At 40.8% G+C, this 19929-nt stretch overlaps 1 protein-coding gene across 1 annotated transcript in view; it reads right to left on the bottom strand.

Moving 5' to 3' along the window:
* Positions 1-18547, bottom strand: part of ATL1 (atlastin GTPase 1) — a 56282-nt gene extending 37735 nt beyond the window's left edge. Inside the window, exon 1 of the mRNA XM_090270849.1 lies at positions 18363-18547. Coding sequence (XP_090126975.1) covers positions 18363-18396 — 34 coding nt within the window. The 5' untranslated portion in view covers positions 18397-18547. The remainder of the gene's footprint in view (positions 1-18362) is intronic.
* Positions 18548-19929: the final 1382 nt, after the last annotated feature.

Here is a 19929-nt window from a genome sequence, read left to right as displayed (position 1 = left end):
CTGCCTCATAAGGTTGTTGTAAGTTAATAGATACATGTAGCACACTGAGAATAGTGGCTGGTACATAGTAAATGCTATTAGTATTATTGTAGATTTAAGAAAGTAAAGGCAAAGATGTAACTGACTTTGTGCAAGAAAAGGAAACAGAATTTCTGTTTCAGGCAATCTACCATGGATGCCTTCTTGTGTTATTTACTTATTCCTTTAAATAGTCTAGCAAGGTATTTATTATCTGTACTTTTGACAACTGAGAAAATTAAGAATTGGATTAAGTAACTTTCCTAAGATCATAGCCACTAGCAAGTGATATATACAAGTTCATACAGTTAATAACTGTCAGTTGAGATTAGATCCCAGGTATCTACCAAACTTCCATCCCAGACCTTTCTACTATAATATTCTGCCTCTGTAGTGGAAATCAAATAACTCTTGGACAACACATAAGTGAGCTCATTTGCATTGTATCAAAAGAACAGAAAGTCAAAACATGCATCAACTGATTCCTCAGATCAGATATATGATCTAAACCTAAATAATATTAACCTCAAATCAACCCTTAATAATATTAATTTTTGAAACTGGGCTCTTAAATAACCTTTCACCTAAATTTATAAATATATACTTAAATAGATGTTCTTCATTATGTCTATTTGATAAGTCCTATGATAAGAGAAAAATAAGGCAGTTGTACCTCTTGGTATAATTTTAATAAGTCATCAGATCACACTGATATATATACATAAAATTTATAACTATATCTCTATATATTGTTGTTCATCTACAAAATAGTGCTATTGAGCCCTAACTGGTGTGGTTCAGTTGGCTGGAGCATCGTCCCCAAAACCAAAAGGTCACGGGTTTGATTTCCAGTCAGGGCATATGCCTGGATTGCAGGATTCAGTAGGGGCACAAATGAGAGGCACATCGATCTCTCACATCGATGTTTCTCTCCCTCCCTTCCTCTCTCTCTAAAATCAGTAAGCATGTCCTCGGCCAGGATTAAAAAATAAAAACAGTGCTATTGAAATACTGCACATCTAACATACAATTTAGTTTTTCATTAATGGAGACAGACATACAGCAATACTTTCTAAAAAATAGTACAAAGCATCTGGAGACAACAGAATCATTGCCTATAGCCATGAATTTCTCTGCAAAGTTAAGAAAAATGGATGTTATATCCAAAACATAATGGCTTCTATATTGCCATATGATAGATGTAGTAGTCAGAGAGTCTTTGTTTAAATCCCAGCTTCAAAACATATATATATGAAGCTGGAGAAATTATTTAACCTCCCAAATGAATGGCTCACTATCCTATATCTAAAAAGTGAGATTAAGAATGGTACCTAGAACCCTGACTAGTGTGGCTCACTTGGTTGGAGGATTGTCCTGTAGACTGAAAGGTCAACAGTTCAATTCCTGGTCAGGGCGCATGCCTGGGTTGCAGGTTCGGTTCAGCTGGGGCACGTATGAGAGGTCCCCAGTTGAGATGCATAAGAGAGGCAACTGATTGATGTTTCTCTCTCTCCCTTCCTTCCTCTCTCTCTCTAAAATCAATGAGCATGTCCTCAGGTGAGGATTAAAAAAAAAGTAAAAAAGTAAAAAGAACAGTACCTACATTAGAGAAGCTTTGTGATAAATGAAATAATGTCCGTTAAATGAAGTCCAAAGTCTGACAAGTAGTATGTGCTTAATAATGGTGACCACTGTTAATAATATTATTTATTATTATCTATTCATATTTGATTCCAGCACTACCTGCCAACCTAATTTCAGTCTCAGCACAGAAGTCCCTTTTTAGGAGAGCAACTATACATTTTCTTTGATGAAGTTCCTAGCCTATGCTGTTGTTATCACCTGAGTACATAACTGCTGTGAATCAGGCACCCTGGTCAGACATAATATTTTGGATAGAAAAACATCTTCAGAGCTGAAAACTGCATCACAACTTTTTACAGACTGAAATAATTCTTAAAAATTGTTTGTAGCAGACTACAAATATGCAAGATGTACTATGAATGGAATTTTTGGGTTGTATTTTTTTCAAGTACTCAACTTTACAATGTGATGAAAAATTTTTTAAGTGGCTGTATCAATATTTCACTTCCCACCCACTCCCAGGAATTTATTAGACATGCTATTGAGCCATATCCTTTCTAATACTTGGTTTTATCAGACTTCTTAATTTTTGTCAATTGTATAGGTAAAAATGGTATTTCACAGTGGTCTTGATATGTATTTCTTTAAATGTTAATCAGGTGAGTACATAAGTTTTGCTCATTTTTCTATTAGGTTGTCTTTTTTTTTACTGATTTATAGGGTTTCTTCATATATCCTGAATGCTAGTCACTTGTTAGTTATATGTATGGCAAAAATCTTTTAATTAGAGCTTGTTTTTTCACTTTCCTCAAGCTATTATTGATGAAGACAATAATTTTATAGTATTAAATTTTGTTAATTTATTTAATGACTAGCACTTTGCATGTCATGTTTAAGAAATTACCCCTTATATAACATATGAAAGATATTCATATTTATACTTCTAGTTTTTAAGTTTTGCTTTGATAAATAATTTAAGTTATTAATCTATCAGGAATTGTTATTTGTATAAGATGTGAGATATATTTTCAATTTGATTTATTCTATATTAGTAACAAAATTTTCAGGCCCCTATCAAAGCCCCTTCTTTCCTCATGTGGTCTTCCCTGTGATCTTTGTTATAAATAAGAATTACATACACACCATACATGAACATGTGTACACATACACACACATATTTAATAAATAGTGACTTTGTGTCTGAGCTCTCAGTTTGGATCCATTCACCCATTTGTCTACACCGGCACCAACAGTACACTATCTTAATTGAAATCACTTTACACCATGTCATTATATGGCCAGCCTCTCTTATTCTTCTAATTATTATCAGTATTGACTATTTTGACCTTTTCCATCGGAATCAACATGTTAGTCTGAAGTTAGATTAAATTTATAAATTGATTTGAAAGGAATCAATACTGTTGTGGTATTGTGTTCCAATCCATAAACATGAGATATTGCTCCACCTATATTTGGTCTTTAATTCCCTTCAATAAAGTTTTTGTAATTTGTGAGAGGGAAAGGGAGAGAGAGGCAGACCATATTCACTTAACTTTTATAACAGTTTATTGTTAAAATTAATCTGTTTATTATTAGTTATTGTTGTTGATCTCTTACTGTGCCTAATTTGTAAATTAAACTTTAACATAGGTATGTATGCATAGGAAAAAACATAGTATGTATATAAGGTTTGGTGATATCCACAGTTTCAGGCATCAACCAGGGATCTTAGAATGTATCCCCTGCAGCTAAGGGAGTAATACCGTCAGTTGACAGGGCTTTGTGTGTTTCCACTTTTGGCTATAGTAAGAAATGCTGCTATAAACATTTATTTGCAAGGTTTTGTGTGAACATATATTTCCATTTCTCTTGAATAGTCAACTGATTTGTGACAAAGGTGCTGAGGCAATTCAATGGAGACAGAATAGCTTTGCAATAAATGGTGGTAGAAAAATTGCATATCTATATGTAAAAATATAAACCTCAATATATCATACCCTACATAAAATTAATATCAAAATGCATCATAAATCTGAAAGTAAAATTTTAAACTATATAATATTTGGAAGAAAACATAAAACAAAACATAAAATCTTTATGACCTTGGATCAGGCAATAAATTCTTAGATGTAATGCCAAGAGCATGATCAATTGTCTTAGTCAGTTTGGGTTTCTATAACAAAATACCATAAGCTGGGTAGCTTATAATAACAGAAATTTATTTTTCACAGTTCTGGAGGCTGGAAGTCCAAGATCAGTGTGCCAGCATGGTTGCATGAGGACCATCTCCCATGTCACAGATTCCTTGACTCCTCATGGTAGAAGGAGCTAGGAAGATCTGTGTGGGTCTCTTGTATAAGAGTATAAATTCCGTTAATGAGGGCTCCACCCTCATGACCTAAGCACCTTTCAAAGATCCCACTTCCTAATACCATTACAGTGGGCATTAGGATTTCAAGATATGAGTGTGTGGGTAGCACCAACATTCAGACAGTAGCATAGACTATACATAGAAATGGAAATGATAAGGGAGTAAAAATGTTACATTACAAAAAAATCACCTAAACACATAAGAAAACAGTAACGCAAGAAATGAGGGACAAAACAGCTAAAAGGCATAAAGAAAAGAAACAGCAAAATGGCAAAAGTAAATTCTTCCTTATCAATAATTACATTAAATGTAAATGGATTAAACTCTAATCAAAAGACAGAGACTGGCAAGATGGATAAAAAAATAATGACCCAACTACAAGCTGTCTACAAGAGATTCACTTTAAATCCAAAAAACAAAGAGATCGAAAGTGAAAGGATGGAAAAATATATTCAGTACGAATGGTAACCAAAAGATAATAGGAGTGGCTATACTAATATCAGACAAAATAGACTTTAAATCAAAGAGGTTACAAGAAAAAAGAGGGACATTATATTTTAAAAGTTTCAATACAGCAAGGTGTAAGTTATAAACATTTATGCACCCAATAGCAGGCCATCAAAATATGTGAAGCAAAAGCTGCAATTTCAATACCCCATGCTCATTAATGGATAAAACAACCAGATAGAAGATAAGCAAGAGAATAGAGGACTCAAACAACAAAATAAATCAACTAGATCTAACAGAAATATACAGAGCACTCTATGCAACGATGCAGTACACATTCTTCTCAAGCACACATGGAACATTCTCCAGGGTAGAATATATGTTAGGCTAAAAATTAAGACTCAATACGTTTTTAAAAGATAGATATAAGACAAAATATTTTCTCTAACTACAATAGGATAAAGGTAGAGATCAGTAACAGAAATAAAATTGGATAATTCATATATTTGTGGAAATTATGCAACACACTCATAAACAACAAATGGATAAAAAAAATCACAAGAGAAATTAGAAAATAAAATGAAAATCAAAACCACAGTGCGATACCACTTCACATATAAAAATAGTTACCGTAAAAAATAAAATAAGACTTCTGGCCACGATGCAGGCATAGACAGACATGCTGCGTCTCCCTCCACAACTAAGAAGGAATACAACTACCTCAAAACTAGAAACAAACAGAAGTTCCAGAAAATCAAAGTGCATGGAAATCCAGCAAACAAAGATATAAAGAAGGAATACTCATCCAGACAGGTAGGAGGGGCGGAGAGGACACGGTGTGATGGTGGCAGCAGTGGCAACAGCAGCAGGCTGGCGGAAAGTGCAGTCACACGTTTTAAAAACTCAGGAGGGACACTTGGGGAGCGATCCCAGCTCCTCACCAGACTGTGCAGCTCACTGTCCCGGCTCTGGGGAAAATCAAGCCTCATTGCTTTTGACTGTGCAAACCAGTAGGGGTTGTGACTGAGGTGGAAACTGCTGGTCTCTCAGCAGAGTCCACTTGTTTAAAGGGTCCCCACAGACCTAGAATGTCTGCAGATCCACCCACTCTGGGAACGACGCAAGGGCAGCAGCTAGAGGGGCGCCAGTCCGGTATGGAAGTGGGAGAGGCGCCTGGAAAAGGGGCGAGTGCTGGGCAAGCGGCATTGTTCCTTCTCAGACAGTGCCACAACGTGGTGAACCAGGTCACCCATTACTGACAAATTCCTAAGCTTCCGCCCCTTACAACATAGTAGGAGTGACAGCTCTGCCTGGGACACGGAAGCAAACAAAACACAGGAGACTTCCAGCCATGATGGAGGCCTGGACTGACATGCTCCATCTCCCTCCACAACTAAGAAGAAATACAACTACCGCAAAACCAGCAATAACCAGAAGTTACAGAAAATAAATGAAAGTCCAACATATGAAGTTATAAAGAAGTGGTGCTCATCCAGACAGGTAGGAGGGGCAAAGCTGGGCAGGAGAGGTCAAGCTGTGCTGTCCGCGGCAACAGCAGCAGGACAGCAGTAAGCACAGACACCTGTATTTAAGGGGAGGCAAGAAGCGCCTGGGGAGCACGCCCAGCTGCAGACCAGACCTGTCAGCTTATGATTCCAAAGCCGGGGAAGGCAGACCCCCATTGCCTTGGACTGTGAGGCCCAGTGGGGGTGAGGACAGAGGAGGAGGCTCCTGGTCTCTCAGCGGAGAGTGAACGGCAGGAATTCACACTGGACCCCCACCCCTGCAGAAAATGCCACAGCGTGGTGAGAAGGGTCACCTGGTCATGAGCAGTGCATGGGGCTCCACCCTCTATAGCGTAGGAGGTGTGACAGCCCGGCCCAGGAAGCAAAGGAAAGCACAAAACTGTTCAAGATGGCACAGATCATGACAGAGATCCAGTGACGCAGCTGACCAGACAGCAAATTTCTAATCTAGTGAAGCAGCAGATGGGAAATCTTTCTGAGGCACAGTTCAGAGCTTTGGTTATAAAAGCGCTTACAGACCTAACAGCAGATCTTAAACAAGACAGGGAAGGAATGAAGGCTAGTCCTGCTGAAATGAACAAAAACACATATGAAACTAGTGGTGAGGGCAAGAAAACCAGGGATCAAATCAACAAATCGGAACATAGGAAAGGAACAAACAGTCAACCAGTACAGAAACAGGGAACAAGAAGTAAGGAAAATGAGGAGAGGCTCAGAAACTTATCGGACAGCTATAAGCGGGCCAACATCGAATCATAGGGTTGCCAGAAGGTGAAGAAGAAGAACTATAAGTTGAAAAATTATCTGAAAAAGTAATGAAGCAGAACTTCCCTAACTTGGGGAAGGAAATAGACTTACAGGTCCAGGAAGCACAGAGAGTTCCAAAATAACTGGACTCAGGGAGAACCACACCAAGACCCATTATAATCAAAATGTCAAAAATTAAGGATAAAGAGAGAATCTTAAAAGCAGCAAGAGACAAGAAGAGAATTACATACAAAGGGGTCCCAATAAGACTGTCAGCTGATTTCTCAAAAGAAACTCTGCAGGCAAGAAGGGACTGGCAAGAAATATTCAAAGGAATGAAAAGCAAAAACCTACAATGACAATTACTCTATCCAGCGAAACTGTCATTCAAAATAGAAGGGCAGAGAAAGTGCTTCCAGGACAAAGTAAAACTGAACGAGTTCATCAGGTCCAAACCACTGTTATATGAAATGTTAAAGGGACTTGTTTAGGAGAAAGAGGGTCAAAACTATGAACATTAAAATGAAAACTATCACAACAACCAACAACAGAAGCTAGGGAACCGAAACAAAGACAAACTAAGTAGGCAACGAGAGTGTGAACAGAATAATAGGCATGGGGAACATTATGTGGGGAGGTCAGCAGGGAGAAAGAAGCGGGGAAAGGGAGGTGGATGGTACAGGAATTAAGAAGCATAGTAGGAGGGAGTGGAGTAGACAGGAAGATGTCAAGAAGAACTATATGCACAACCAATGGGCATGGACTAAGGGTGGGGGACAACTGGAGGGAGGGATGTCACTGGGTGAAGGGGAACAAAGGGAAAAGAAATTGGGACAATTGTAATAGCATAATCAAGAAAACATATTTAAAAAAATAAAAAATAAAAATAAATAAATAAATAAATAAAATAAAACCAGAAAATAAGAAGTGTTGGCAAGAATTTAGAGAAACTGCACTGTTAGTGGGAATGGAAAATGGTACATAGTGGAATACTGTATGGTGATTTCTCAAAAAATTAAAAATAGAATTACCATATGATTCATCAATTCTGCTTCTAGGCATATACCCAAAGAATTTAAAGCAGAGTCTCAAAGAGATATATGTGTACCTATGTTTTTAACAGCATTATTCACAAATGCTAAAACATGGAAGCAACCCAAGTACTTATTGACAGATAAATGGATAAGCAAGATACAGTATATATATATATATATATATATATATATATATATATACACACTATATATATATATATATATACACACACACAATGGAATGTTATTCAGCCTTAAAAGGGAAGAAAATTCTGATGTACACTAAAACATAGATGAACCTTCAGGGCATTATGCTAAGTGAATTAGCCAGTTATAAAAAGACAATTACATTACTGTATGATTCCACTATATGAGATTCTTAGAGTAGTCAACGTCACAGAGAGAAAAATACAATAGGGAGTTGATAGAGTCTGGGAGGAGGTGGGAATGGAGATTTAGTGTTTCATGGATATAGAGATTTTGTAAGATGAAAGAGTTCTGGAGATGGGTGGTGGTGATGACTGTACAACAACATGAATATCACTGAACTTTACACTTAAAAATGGTTAAGATGGTAAAGTTAATATTATGTGTATTTTCCCACAATAAAAAATGGAAAAAAAAAAAAATCCCTGGCTGGGGTGACTCAGTGGATTCCAGCCTGTGAACCAAAAGGTCACCAGTTTGATTCCCATTCAGGGCACACGCCTGGGTTGTGGGCCAGGTCCCTGGTTAGGCCTGTGCAAGAGGCAACCAATCAATGTTTCTCTCACACATTACACATCATTATTTCTCTCCCTTTCTTTCTCCCTTCCTTCCCCTCTCTCCAAAAATAAATAAAATCTTGAAAAAAAGACTCTATGAAAAAAATGAAGAAAAAAAAAAAAGACATGTAAAACTTTAAAACCAAATATTATAGAATATTTTTTAAATTTAAGGTAGGGGACAATTTATTAAACTATAAAGAGTACAAGCCAGAAAGGAAAATATTAAATGGAGTAGTTTTAAATATAAAACTTATGTTTATTAAAATATACCATCAAGAGAGCAAAGTCATATCACAAAGTGGCAAAAAGTATGTAAGACAAATAATGAACATATTTATACCAAATACTTAAAACTTGTACAGCTCAAAAAGAGATATCCCAATAAAAGACTGACAGAGGGCAAACAAGCATAGAGCGAAATATATGAATGACTAAGAAGTATATGAAAATATGCTCATACTTCACTTGTAATCTCTAAAATGCAGATTCAAACCATAATGTGATATCATTTCACACCTATTATAATGCTAAATGTAGATGAGGATGTGAAGTAAATGTGGAAAAATTCATACTCTAGGTTCCATTTATATTAGGTACTTAAAAATGTAAAACTAAATAATATATAATATTAAATATATACATGTTGTATATATGTTAAAATATCAGAAAATGAGAAACACTAAATGTATAAGTATCTTTGGAGAGGAATGAAGGAGAGGTTACCCTTAAAGAGGGGCACACAAACAGTGTCAAAATATTGACAAAGTATATTTCTTCAGCTAGGGAGGTGCTCACTATTATCCTTTTTAAAACTCAACATCTATGTTTAATTTGTTCCTTTGTATATTAGATATTTTTATGAGAATTTTTATGTAAAAGGAGCTCCATATTTAACGATACCCCAACTTTTTAAATGACTACCAGTAACTCAAAGTAGATCATATTCCTGATGATCATTTTCCTGATAATTACAGATTCTACTTACAATCTTTTTTTTTTTTTTTTTTTTTTATTTTGGTTTTTCAATTACAGTTGTCCCCTTTTCCCCCAATTTCTCTCCCCCACCCAGCCCACCCCCTCTCCCGCAATCATATCCCTCCCCGCTGTCCATGTCCATGAGTCCTTCATACAGGCTCTTTAATTAAACCCTTCCCTTACTTATCCCCCTTCTCTCCCTCTACTTACAATCTTATCACTGGTTCTATAGATAATAAAGGCTACAGAATTTGAACTAGTACAAAGCTATAACCTAGAAGACATCAATACAAGGTGTAAGCAGATACATTATAAATATATATATGAAAATGTGTTTGAAAAAAGACATAGAGAACGCAAATTAAATTATAAAAATGAGAAGGCAGAGTCTGTAGGGAAGTACATATATAGCCCATTAGAAGTTTTATTTTGTTTCAGGAGGAATAGATATATGGAAAATAAGGCAAGTAAAAAGGAACAAATAGTCTCATCCCATGAAAAAGATAATATTTCCAAAGAAAAGAAAGATCAGAAGGTAACTATACTATACTCAAGATTGTTTTTATACTTTTTCAAACAAGATATACAAACAGATACATAAAAAGATGATGCTCAACATCACTAGTCATTAAGGAAATTCAAATTAAAATGACAATGAGATACCACCTTATACCTATTAGATTAGTCATCATCAAAAAGATGATGAGTCATCATCAAAGAGATAACAAGTGCTATTGAAGATGTGGAGAAAAGGGAAACCTGTGCACTGTAAGTGGCATTGTACATTGGTGCATCCACTATGAGAAATAATATGGAGGTTCCTCAAATAATTAAAAATAGAACTAGTTAAAAATATGATCCAGCAATTTTACTTCTGGGAATATATCCAAAGGACATGAAAACACTAACTCAAAAAGATATATGTATGCTCATGTTCATAACACCATTATTTAAAATAGCTAAGACATGGAAATAACCTAAGTATTCATTGATGGGTGAATGGATAAAAAAGTTGTGATTTGTGTATATGTACATTATTCAGTCATAGAAAACAAGGACATCCTACTATTTGGGACAACAAAGATGGACCTTGAAGGCATTATGCTAGATGAAATAAGCCAGACAGAGAAAGACAAATACTGTATGATCTTACTTACACATGGAATCTCACCAACTAACCAACAAACAAAACCACCAAATTCATAGGAATTTGGTGGTTAATTTGGTGGTTACCAGAGATGAGGGATTGGAAGGAGGGGGGTTTGGAGGAAGGTAGTCAAAAGGTACAAACTTCTATTTATAAGATAAATAACCACTAGGGATGTAATGTACAACATGGTTACTATATTTAACACTTGTATAAGAGAGGGGGGGTCTGCTGCATGGGCAACAGCAGACCCTCCATATCACCCTGCCCAGGCTCTGTAGCTTCAGTTTCACTTGAGAGGACACTCCAGCGTCATCGCAAGATGTCGACTCAACACGGGAGGAGACAGATACCAGTTATAAGCTCATCCGATTGGCGAAGGAAACGAGCGCCAGGGGTCTCCTCTGACGGTGGGAGAGGTCATCGCACCTCACTGGACAGCTACCATCTCGCCATGGCTCGCCTGCCCCACTGGGTGCGTGGGGATCAGAGAGGCGCCTCTCGAAAAGTGGGCCACAAAACACCCGCACCAGTTAATTCCAAGCAAACAACAAGAAAGAAGCCTCCGGCTCTTCGCCTCGCTAGCTGGAACATCAGGACCATGTGCCCCGGACTTACTGCAGACCTTCCGTGGATCAAGGGTGCCAGGAAAACCGCTGTCATCGATAGGGAACTGGCACGACTAAACATCGACATTGCGGCTCTACAGGAGACCCGGTTGGCCGACAACGGAACTATCAGAGAAACCAACTACACCTTCTACTGGCAAGGGAAGTCTCCGGACCAACCAAGACAGCACGGTGTTGGGTTCGCTGTGAAGAACACGCTTGTTAACTCCATAGAGCCACCCACAGGAGGCACAGAGAGATTACTTACCCTCCGATTGTCAACAACTTTCGGCCCAGTCAGCATTCTTAGAGCGTATGCCCCAACCCTCTGCGCCACCACCGAAGAGAAAGAACAGTTCTACCATGCACTGGACGAAGCGTTATCCAAGATTCCCAGAAGTAACGCTCTCTATCTCCTTGGAGACTTCAACGCAAGAGTAGGAGCCGACCACATGGCCTGGCCCACCTGCCTTGGAAACTTTGGGAGAGGAAAGATCAATGAGAATGGTCAGCGACTGCTTGAGCTCTTGTGTCACCACGGCCTGTGCGTGACAAACACATTCTTCAAGTGCAAAGAGATCCACCAGGTGTCATGGAGGCACCCCCGCTCCCGCCATTGGCACCAGCTTGACCTCGTCATCACCAGAAGAACGGATATTGGCAGCACCCTCCTCACCCGCAGCTACCACAGTGCAGACTGCGACACGGACCATGCCCTCGTGGTAAGCAAGGTGCGCATAATGCCGAAGAGGTTGCACCACTCCAAGATGAAGGGTCGCCCACGCATCAACACCAGTTGTGCCAGCAACCCAGTTAAGACCCAGCAATTCATCAACAAGATGGAAGATGCACTCGGCGAGGGAGTGGCGGCAGATGACATTATCGAATCCAATTGGCCACGTCTCCGCGACGCCATATACAACTCCGCCATTATTGCTTACGGGAAGAAAGAGCGGAAGAACGCTGACTGGTACGAGGCTCACTGGGAAGAAATGGAACCCGTGATCGAGGCTAAGAGGAAGGCCCTACTGGCTTACAAGGTCACGCCCACTCCCAGTACACTTCAAGCTCTACGGGCTGCCAGGAACAAAGTCCAGAAGACCGCCCGCCACTGTGCCAACACCTATTGGCTAAACCTGTGCAGAAGCATTCAGGAAGCCGCCGATATAGGCAACGCACGAGGAATGTATGAGGGTATCAAGAAGGCAACAGGTCCAATCCCCTCCAAGATCGCCCCCCTTAAGTCCAAGACAGGTGAGGTCATCACTGACCAGGAACAGCAAATGCGGCGGTGGACCGAGCACTACCTCGAGCTGTACGCAACGAGGAACACCGTAACAGACACTGCTCTTAACGCCATCCCAGACCTACCAGTCATGGAGGAGCTAGACACCCCACCTACTGCGGCAGAGCTCGGCAAAGCCATCGACCGCCTTGCTTGCGGGAAAGCACCAGGAAGCGACGGAATCCCTCCAGAAATCCTAAAGAGCGGGAAACCAGTCCTGCTACAGCCGCTCCACCATCTACTCTGTCGCTGCTGGAAGGAGGGTTACATCCCCCAGGATATGAGAGACGCCAACATTATCACCATGTACAAGAACAAAGGAGACCGCAGCGACTGCAACAACTACCGGGGCATCTCTCTCCTCAGCGTCGTCGGCAAAGTATTCGCCCGGGTCGCTCTTGCCCGCCTGCAGACCCTTGCTTCCCGCGTCTACCCAGAGTCCCAGTGTGGCTTCAGAGCTGGCCGATCAACAGTGGACATGATCTTCTCCCTACGCCAGCTGCAGGAGAAGTGTCACGAGCAGCATAAACCACTCTACCTCGCCTTTATTGACCTCACGAAGGCGTTTGATCTGGTCAGTCGAAGCGGACTCTTCAGCTTGCTACGGAAGATTGGCTGTCCACCACATCTGCTTGCTGTGGTCATGTCCTTTCACGACAACATGCACAGCACGGTGTCCTACAACGGCGCAACCTCTGAGGCCTTCCCAGTCAGCAGCGGAGTAAAGCAGGGCTGCGTCCTCGCGCCTACGCTGTTCGGAATCTTCTTCTCCATGCTCCTCCAATACGCCTTTAAGGACTGCAGCGAGGGGGTCTTCATTCACACCAGATCCGATGGCAAGCTCTACAACCTGACCCGTCTACGAGCCAAGACCAAAGTCAAAGAGGTGCTCATCCGTGAGATGCTCTTCGCCGACGACGCAGCTTTGACATCACACTCCGAAGAGGGACTCCAGCAGCTAGTCACTTGCCTTTCCCACGCATGCAAGGAGTTCGGACTAGCCATCAGCCTGACGAAGACGAATGTTATGGCTCAAGGCACGGGGACTCCCCCATGCATCACCATCGACGGATACACCCTGGAGGTTGTCAACGACTTCACTTACCTTGGGTCCACCATCTCGAGCTCTCTGTCAGTCGACTTGGAGGTCAACCGGAGAATCGCCAGGGCAGCCACAGTTATGGCCAGACTGAACCGGCGAGCGTGGAACAATTCCAGCCTCACTGAGAAAACCAGACTGCGCATCTACCAAGCCTGCGTACTCAGCACTCTCCTCTATGGCAGCGAGACGTGGACCACCTACGCAAGGCACGAAAGGAAACTCAACAGCTTCCACATGAGGTGCCTGCGACGCGTCCTGCATGTCGCCTGGCAGGATAAGGTCCCCAACACCGAGGTGCTGAAGCGAGCCAATATGAGCAGTTTGCATGCAGTTCTTAGCGAGAGACGCCTCAGGTGGCTCGGCCATGTCAAAAGAATGGATGCAGGCCGTATCCCCAAAGACCTCCTCTACGGCGAGCTAGCAGAAGGCAAGAGGATGACAGGGCGCCCAAAACTGCGGTTCAAAGACATCTGCAAAAAGGACATGACACAATGCTCCATCAATCTCAACACATGGGAAGTTCAAGCAGATGACCGCCTAGCCTGGAGGCTCGCGGTCAGGCAAGGTACGTCACGTGCAGAGGCTGCGCGCAACGAGGATGCGGTCCAGAAAAGATCAAGGCGGAAGCAGCGTCAACAGCAGCAACAACGGCCATCTGCCTTCACCTGTACCAAGTGCGGCAGGGATTGTCACTCCTGAATCGGACTGCACAGCCATTCTCGGCGGTGCAGATAGACTCTGATAGCTACGCCATCGTCTCTCGAGACGGACGGCTGCCGACGACGACGATGTATAACAAAGTTAAGAGAGTAGATCCTAAGAGTTCTAATCACAGGAGAAAATTTTTTCCTTCTTATTGTATCTACACGAGATGATGGATGTGGTAATCATTACACAATATATGTAAATTAAACCATCATATTGTACACCTTAAACCTATACAGTGATGCCAATTATTTCTCAATAAAACTGAAAAAATTGTTCTTAATCTTTCCTCAGAAAACAGAAACCTAAAAAATGATTTTCAACAAATAGACATTTACTACACTTACTGTAAAACTACAATAGTTTTTCTTTAAGGGCAGGAAAAGCTAGTATTTTAGTGCAATATTATTTTTCTGAAGCAATATTGCACTGACAGTTTCTGTTACGTTGTGGGAAACTCAAATTCCTATGTGGTATCCCAAATTTTTAAGGAACTGTAATTAACAAGCACAAATAAACAAACAAAAAGGGTGCACTTCTGTTTTGTTTCTGGTAGTACTTAAGCTCCAAGCCCAACACTAAGACTGCTTACTGGGCTACTGCCTCCTGATACTCATCTGTTCCATTTACTTTTCACACTAGCACATTCTTTGCTTTCTTTTCTAGTCCAAGGTGATCAAATTTATAGAGACTTGATTTCTTATACAAGCTTAAGCCTAGATAGGCTTATTGTGGCACCTTCTGGCATACTGTTTTAGTTCCTTGTCCTCACCCCATGAACTGGGGAAGCAAACAACTATAAATTTCTATTTTAGGTCTATAACATAAATTACAAAACCTGTGGCAAGTTACTCATGCTCTCTGAGTCTCAGATTCCCTATACATTAAAATAAGGATAATATCTATCTTTGAAGAATTAATTTTTAAAAGTTCAAATTTATTCAAACTTCTAGTTCAGTGTAAATTTAAGTATAGGTGATAGGACTTCCAGTCCTACTCTCAAACCTGCTCTCCAATTTTACCTCTGGGTATGATCTTCAAATTCCCTAATTCTCGGTGTCAGCAGAGATGCTTTTCTGCTTTCTAGCTTCCATAGTCCTTGTAGAATCTACCAGGTCTCTCACCATTCAAATCATAATAATACCTGTTTATGATCCTACAAGGGGCCCTTATCTAAATCTTAGGTTTCCTATACAGATTTGACAAATGTCTCACTTACTGTCTTCTTGGAAATCACTATATATTACAATTCTGGATAGTCTACCTTTGTCCTTGGCTCTTAGCTTTCTAACTTGTCTGGGAAATATTTATCTAGGTAGATGATAAGGTCAGTCTTTTACAGCTATCACCTGAGTTTTTTCTCACCTGAGACCTCTGACTTGTTCTCTCTATTCCCCTCACACTATGCTCCATTACCTTATAAAACATTCCACAACATTATGTTATAGAAGATAAATTAGAAGACATTCCTAGGTTCTAATCTTAGTCCTCCAACTTGCCAAATACGTTACTTTTGCCAAGTTATTTAACTAATGCAAGAGTCAGTTTTTTCGTTTGCACAATATGAAACATGTCCTACCAATTTAAGAGGCTAAAGACCAAATGCAGTAATGCATGTGAATGTGTCTTGAAAACTTTAGTTCTATTTAATGAAGGTATTATCCACTCAACAAAGAGGCAGTATAGCATAGTGATAAAGATAAAAGAATCTGAAGTAACTGCAAGAATTGGATCTTGGCTCTATTATTTATCTTTTAATATGTAAAATGAAGATTATAGTACCTACCTCAGTGATATTAGCTCAATGATATGTTATTATTGGCATTATTAAATGTCTATTATGTGTTAGAGATTCTACTTAGCGCTGGTAATAAAATGGAATCAAGACAGAAACGGCTAACACTTTGGCAAAAACCCCTAAATCCTACTCCATATTTTATATTTTCTAAGTTATTTATGTCATATATCCTTTACAACAAAGAAAAATAGTAAAGCATTTCCAAAGAGCATCAAGGTATGATTCCACAATTCCACTATTTCTTTTCTGTGAACATTTCCAGTGAACATATAGGGACTCTGGTATTTCTTTTCCTAATTCATCACTTCAGTTGAAACTCTCTTGGTGTCTTCTGTGTAAACTCTCTGGTTATGTTTCTATCAAATATAAATAATTGATTATAGTGTTTCTGAAAGTAACATCCAAAGATCACCTGCTTTTCAATCACCTAAGATGCTAATTAAAAGGCAGAGTCTTAGACTCCATTTCAGACCTATTGATTCAAAAGCTTTGGCTGGAAGATATTGGAATCTGCACTTCTCATAAGTTCCCAATGTGATTTTTACGCAAATGCCATTTGAGAACCACATTCCCAAGAGAGAAAAAAAAACTTCCACTAAACAAAAATCTGTAACCAAAGGAAATACTGAAGAATAATGATCTTCAGGGAGAAAAATTTTAATCCTCAGCGTAAATCTTCACGTCTGTCTTCAGAGTGGAGTCAGCAGTGCATGAAATTCAAGACCAAAACTAACTTGAACACACACACTTTAATTGTGAGTGTTCAAGAAATTCTTATTCTAGAAGTCAAGGGGAAGGGACACCCTGAAAAGGCTTACCCATATTTCAGAAGAAGGAAAGAAAACAGTGTTATTGTAATAGCCACACCTACTAAAATGGAACCACTTTCTTTTAAATGCAGATAACTAAAGACAGCTCTCCCTATTACAACATCTCATATCTACCACAAACCCTGGATAATCTCTCAGATGTAAACCTTTTCTACTGGGCGTTAAGTTGGTCTTATGACCAAACTGAGTAAGGAGAAATACGGACTTTTGATAAAAGCACAACAAAGTAATCAATTAAAATTAAAATTTATACCTCTTAGTCTGATGAACAGTTACAGATCTCACTGAGACATGGAAGAGAATCAAGGCGCTCTGAACAACTAATGGACATAAACTTTCCAAATAATGATAACTCGAAGCTCATGAACAATATATTTCTATACCCACCAATCCACAGTAGTTGGAGATCTGCTCTGGTTCAGATAATAAAATGCCCTGAAAGACTTTAGTTCCTAATGTGGTAGCAAATTTAGTACTGTGACTGTAAAAAATCAGGGACCCAAGGTGGAAAAAGACGCCCAACCTGCCCACACTAAGCATCATAAACCAAGCCTGGAGCAGCAGAGCGGGCGGGGCCTCGATTTCTCCTGCATCACTGCACTCTCTTCTCCGCCTGCGTGAGCACCGCCCACCCACTCACAGCGTGAACCCACTGGGCCTAGCCTCTCCTTCTCCCCTCCCTTCAGCCTGGTGCTGAATCATGAGCCCAATATCTCCAAAAGGTAAAATCAAAGAACAATGCCACCCTGAATGGGGTACCAGGCTGGGGTGAGGCAGAAGGCTGGAAATCACAACTTTTCTTCTCTTTGCCTCAAATTCTTCAACCAACCCCCAAATTAAAATGAGTACTGCAGCACGGGGGCACTCCCAAGCAGGCGTCCCTTCTCTTTGGTTGTTCAGGTCTGCAACGCTGTCACTGGGCCCGGCTCACACTGCTCCATTGTTCCAGCACCATCCGCCACCGGAGCCCGCGCCCTGCGGGGCAGGGGGGTCGCAGCTCCCCGGGAAGCGGGGAATCGAGGATCTCCAACCCCCTGCCCCTCTCCACCGAGTAACAACAGGCCCCTGCCCACCCTCATTGCCTTCCTGCCAACCTACAGCTAAAGCGGAACCAGCCAGTCCCCAGAGGCCAGCGGTGGGTGCTGTCCAAATGCTAGGAAGAGGCGGACGAGGGGAGTCGAGGAAGAGCAGGAGGCTCCTGCCTGCGTGAAGCTGAAGCCCTCACCTACAGTGCGATTCGGTTACGTGGGCACCGCTCTACCATGGTTCCTCGGGCCCCGACAGGGAGCAGCTCGGCCCTGGCCGTCTCCCAGCCCTGGATGCTGGCGCCCAGCAATCCTTGGCCCTTCTTGTCTCCAGAAGCTGAAAGTAGAGGGACAGTACCATTCAGGCTACAGAAGTAACCATATATTACTCACCCCAACTGTTTCTGTCCCTGCGGTTCTTGGCCATGGTGGTCCAGGGACTGGTGGCAGGGAGGCGCTGTCACCGCGCTCGCTCTTCTCCCGGGCCGCAGGTTGCTGGCAGTGGGAGGCTCTGTGCCCGCGCTGGGCGCAGTTCGCTCAGACTCAGGATGTTGCTGTGGCGCTGGAGGGAAGGAGTGGGGAGGAGAAGGGAGGAGAAAACAGATGAACCAAGCTCATCATCAAAAGCTGGAGTTCACACAAATACCAGCGTCACACCCTCCCTACTTCAGCCCACACCCAGAGCATGAAGACAGTGACAGACAGGTACTGCAATATTTTCGATGGAAAACACACACAAATAAACAGCACCCCCTCATACACACTCTCAAAGAATTTAACAGCATTATCTAGTCACAGAAATACACAAACCAATATACTGCATTATACTGGATGTTCAGATACCTGTTTTCCTAACATAGTTACACATTAGTACAAACATGCTGGCAACATTTATACAGCTAAGAAGTTATACTAATCTGCATTTATCTACTAGGCACCATTTCCCCCATTTAAAAAGCAAGGCCATGTAGTAAAGAGGGTATTGTGCATTTTGTAGCTGTCTACCAAAGAGGCCTGTCTTTTAAAATTAGACTAGCAAAATTAGATCAAGAAGATCAAGATAAATGAAAGCTGAAGATTCATCATAATCTGTAACTAAATGTCTAGTGGGCAAAATTTCCCACTAGATTTGTAGAGATAAAGTCTGGATTTATATTGGCAAATATTTGAAGTAAATTCATATTACATAGCCTGGGTGAGCCTTGGTAGCCACAAAAGGTTGAAGACAATTTTAAAAGGAAAGCAAAAGGCAATAAATACTTTAAAAATACTTTCAATCTCTCCCTTTTCACTGATTTCTTCCTTTCTGCCTACAAACTTAGTTTTTATATCCTGGAAACACTGTCCCTTCATGCTACTTGACCCTCAAGATACCATCATCCCATTCCTCACCTTCTTTCAGTTTTCTCCTGCATCTGTTTGCTGCAGATCAGTTCTGCCTAGGAGACTTGACTGCTGCTAGCCTCTTAATTGCCAGGTCCTTAATTTCTGTTTATTCCTCATCATCAGCAACTCCTCACTCTATGTTCTCTCAATATAATTTACTATGGTGTCTTCAGACAGGACTTCCATGCTGATGATTCCCAAACCTATACTTCTAGTCTTACTCTCTTGACAGAGAATCATCATAACAGAGCTGAATTTATAGCTGCCTGCAGTCATCTTCACTTTGTTTTTCTACTGACACTTCGAAATCAGCAAGTCAAAGAACAAACTCTTACCTACTACTGCCAAATTGTATGCATTCCATATTTCAGTTAATGGTTCTAGTGACCTCAGAACTGTGAACACTATAAACGAAGTTTACACTATAGTTTTAAAGGGAACTGTGTTCACTAGAATTGCATTAGCCACTAATGAAACAACATAAGAAGACAGAAATTATCTCACCGCTGAACCTACAAACCAAATTTGGAGTACAAAAAGAAGTGGGTTTTTAGCCCTGGCTGCTGTGGCTCAG

Source organism: Furipterus horrens, unplaced genomic scaffold (genome assembly GCF_987537825.1).
Source record: "Furipterus horrens unplaced genomic scaffold, mFurHor1.1.pri manual_scaffold_3, whole genome shotgun sequence".
Classification (NCBI taxonomy): domain Eukaryota; kingdom Metazoa; phylum Chordata; class Mammalia; order Chiroptera; family Furipteridae; genus Furipterus; species Furipterus horrens.
The sequence above is the reverse complement of the archived record's forward strand: the minus strand, read 5'-3'. Positions and strand labels throughout refer to the sequence as shown.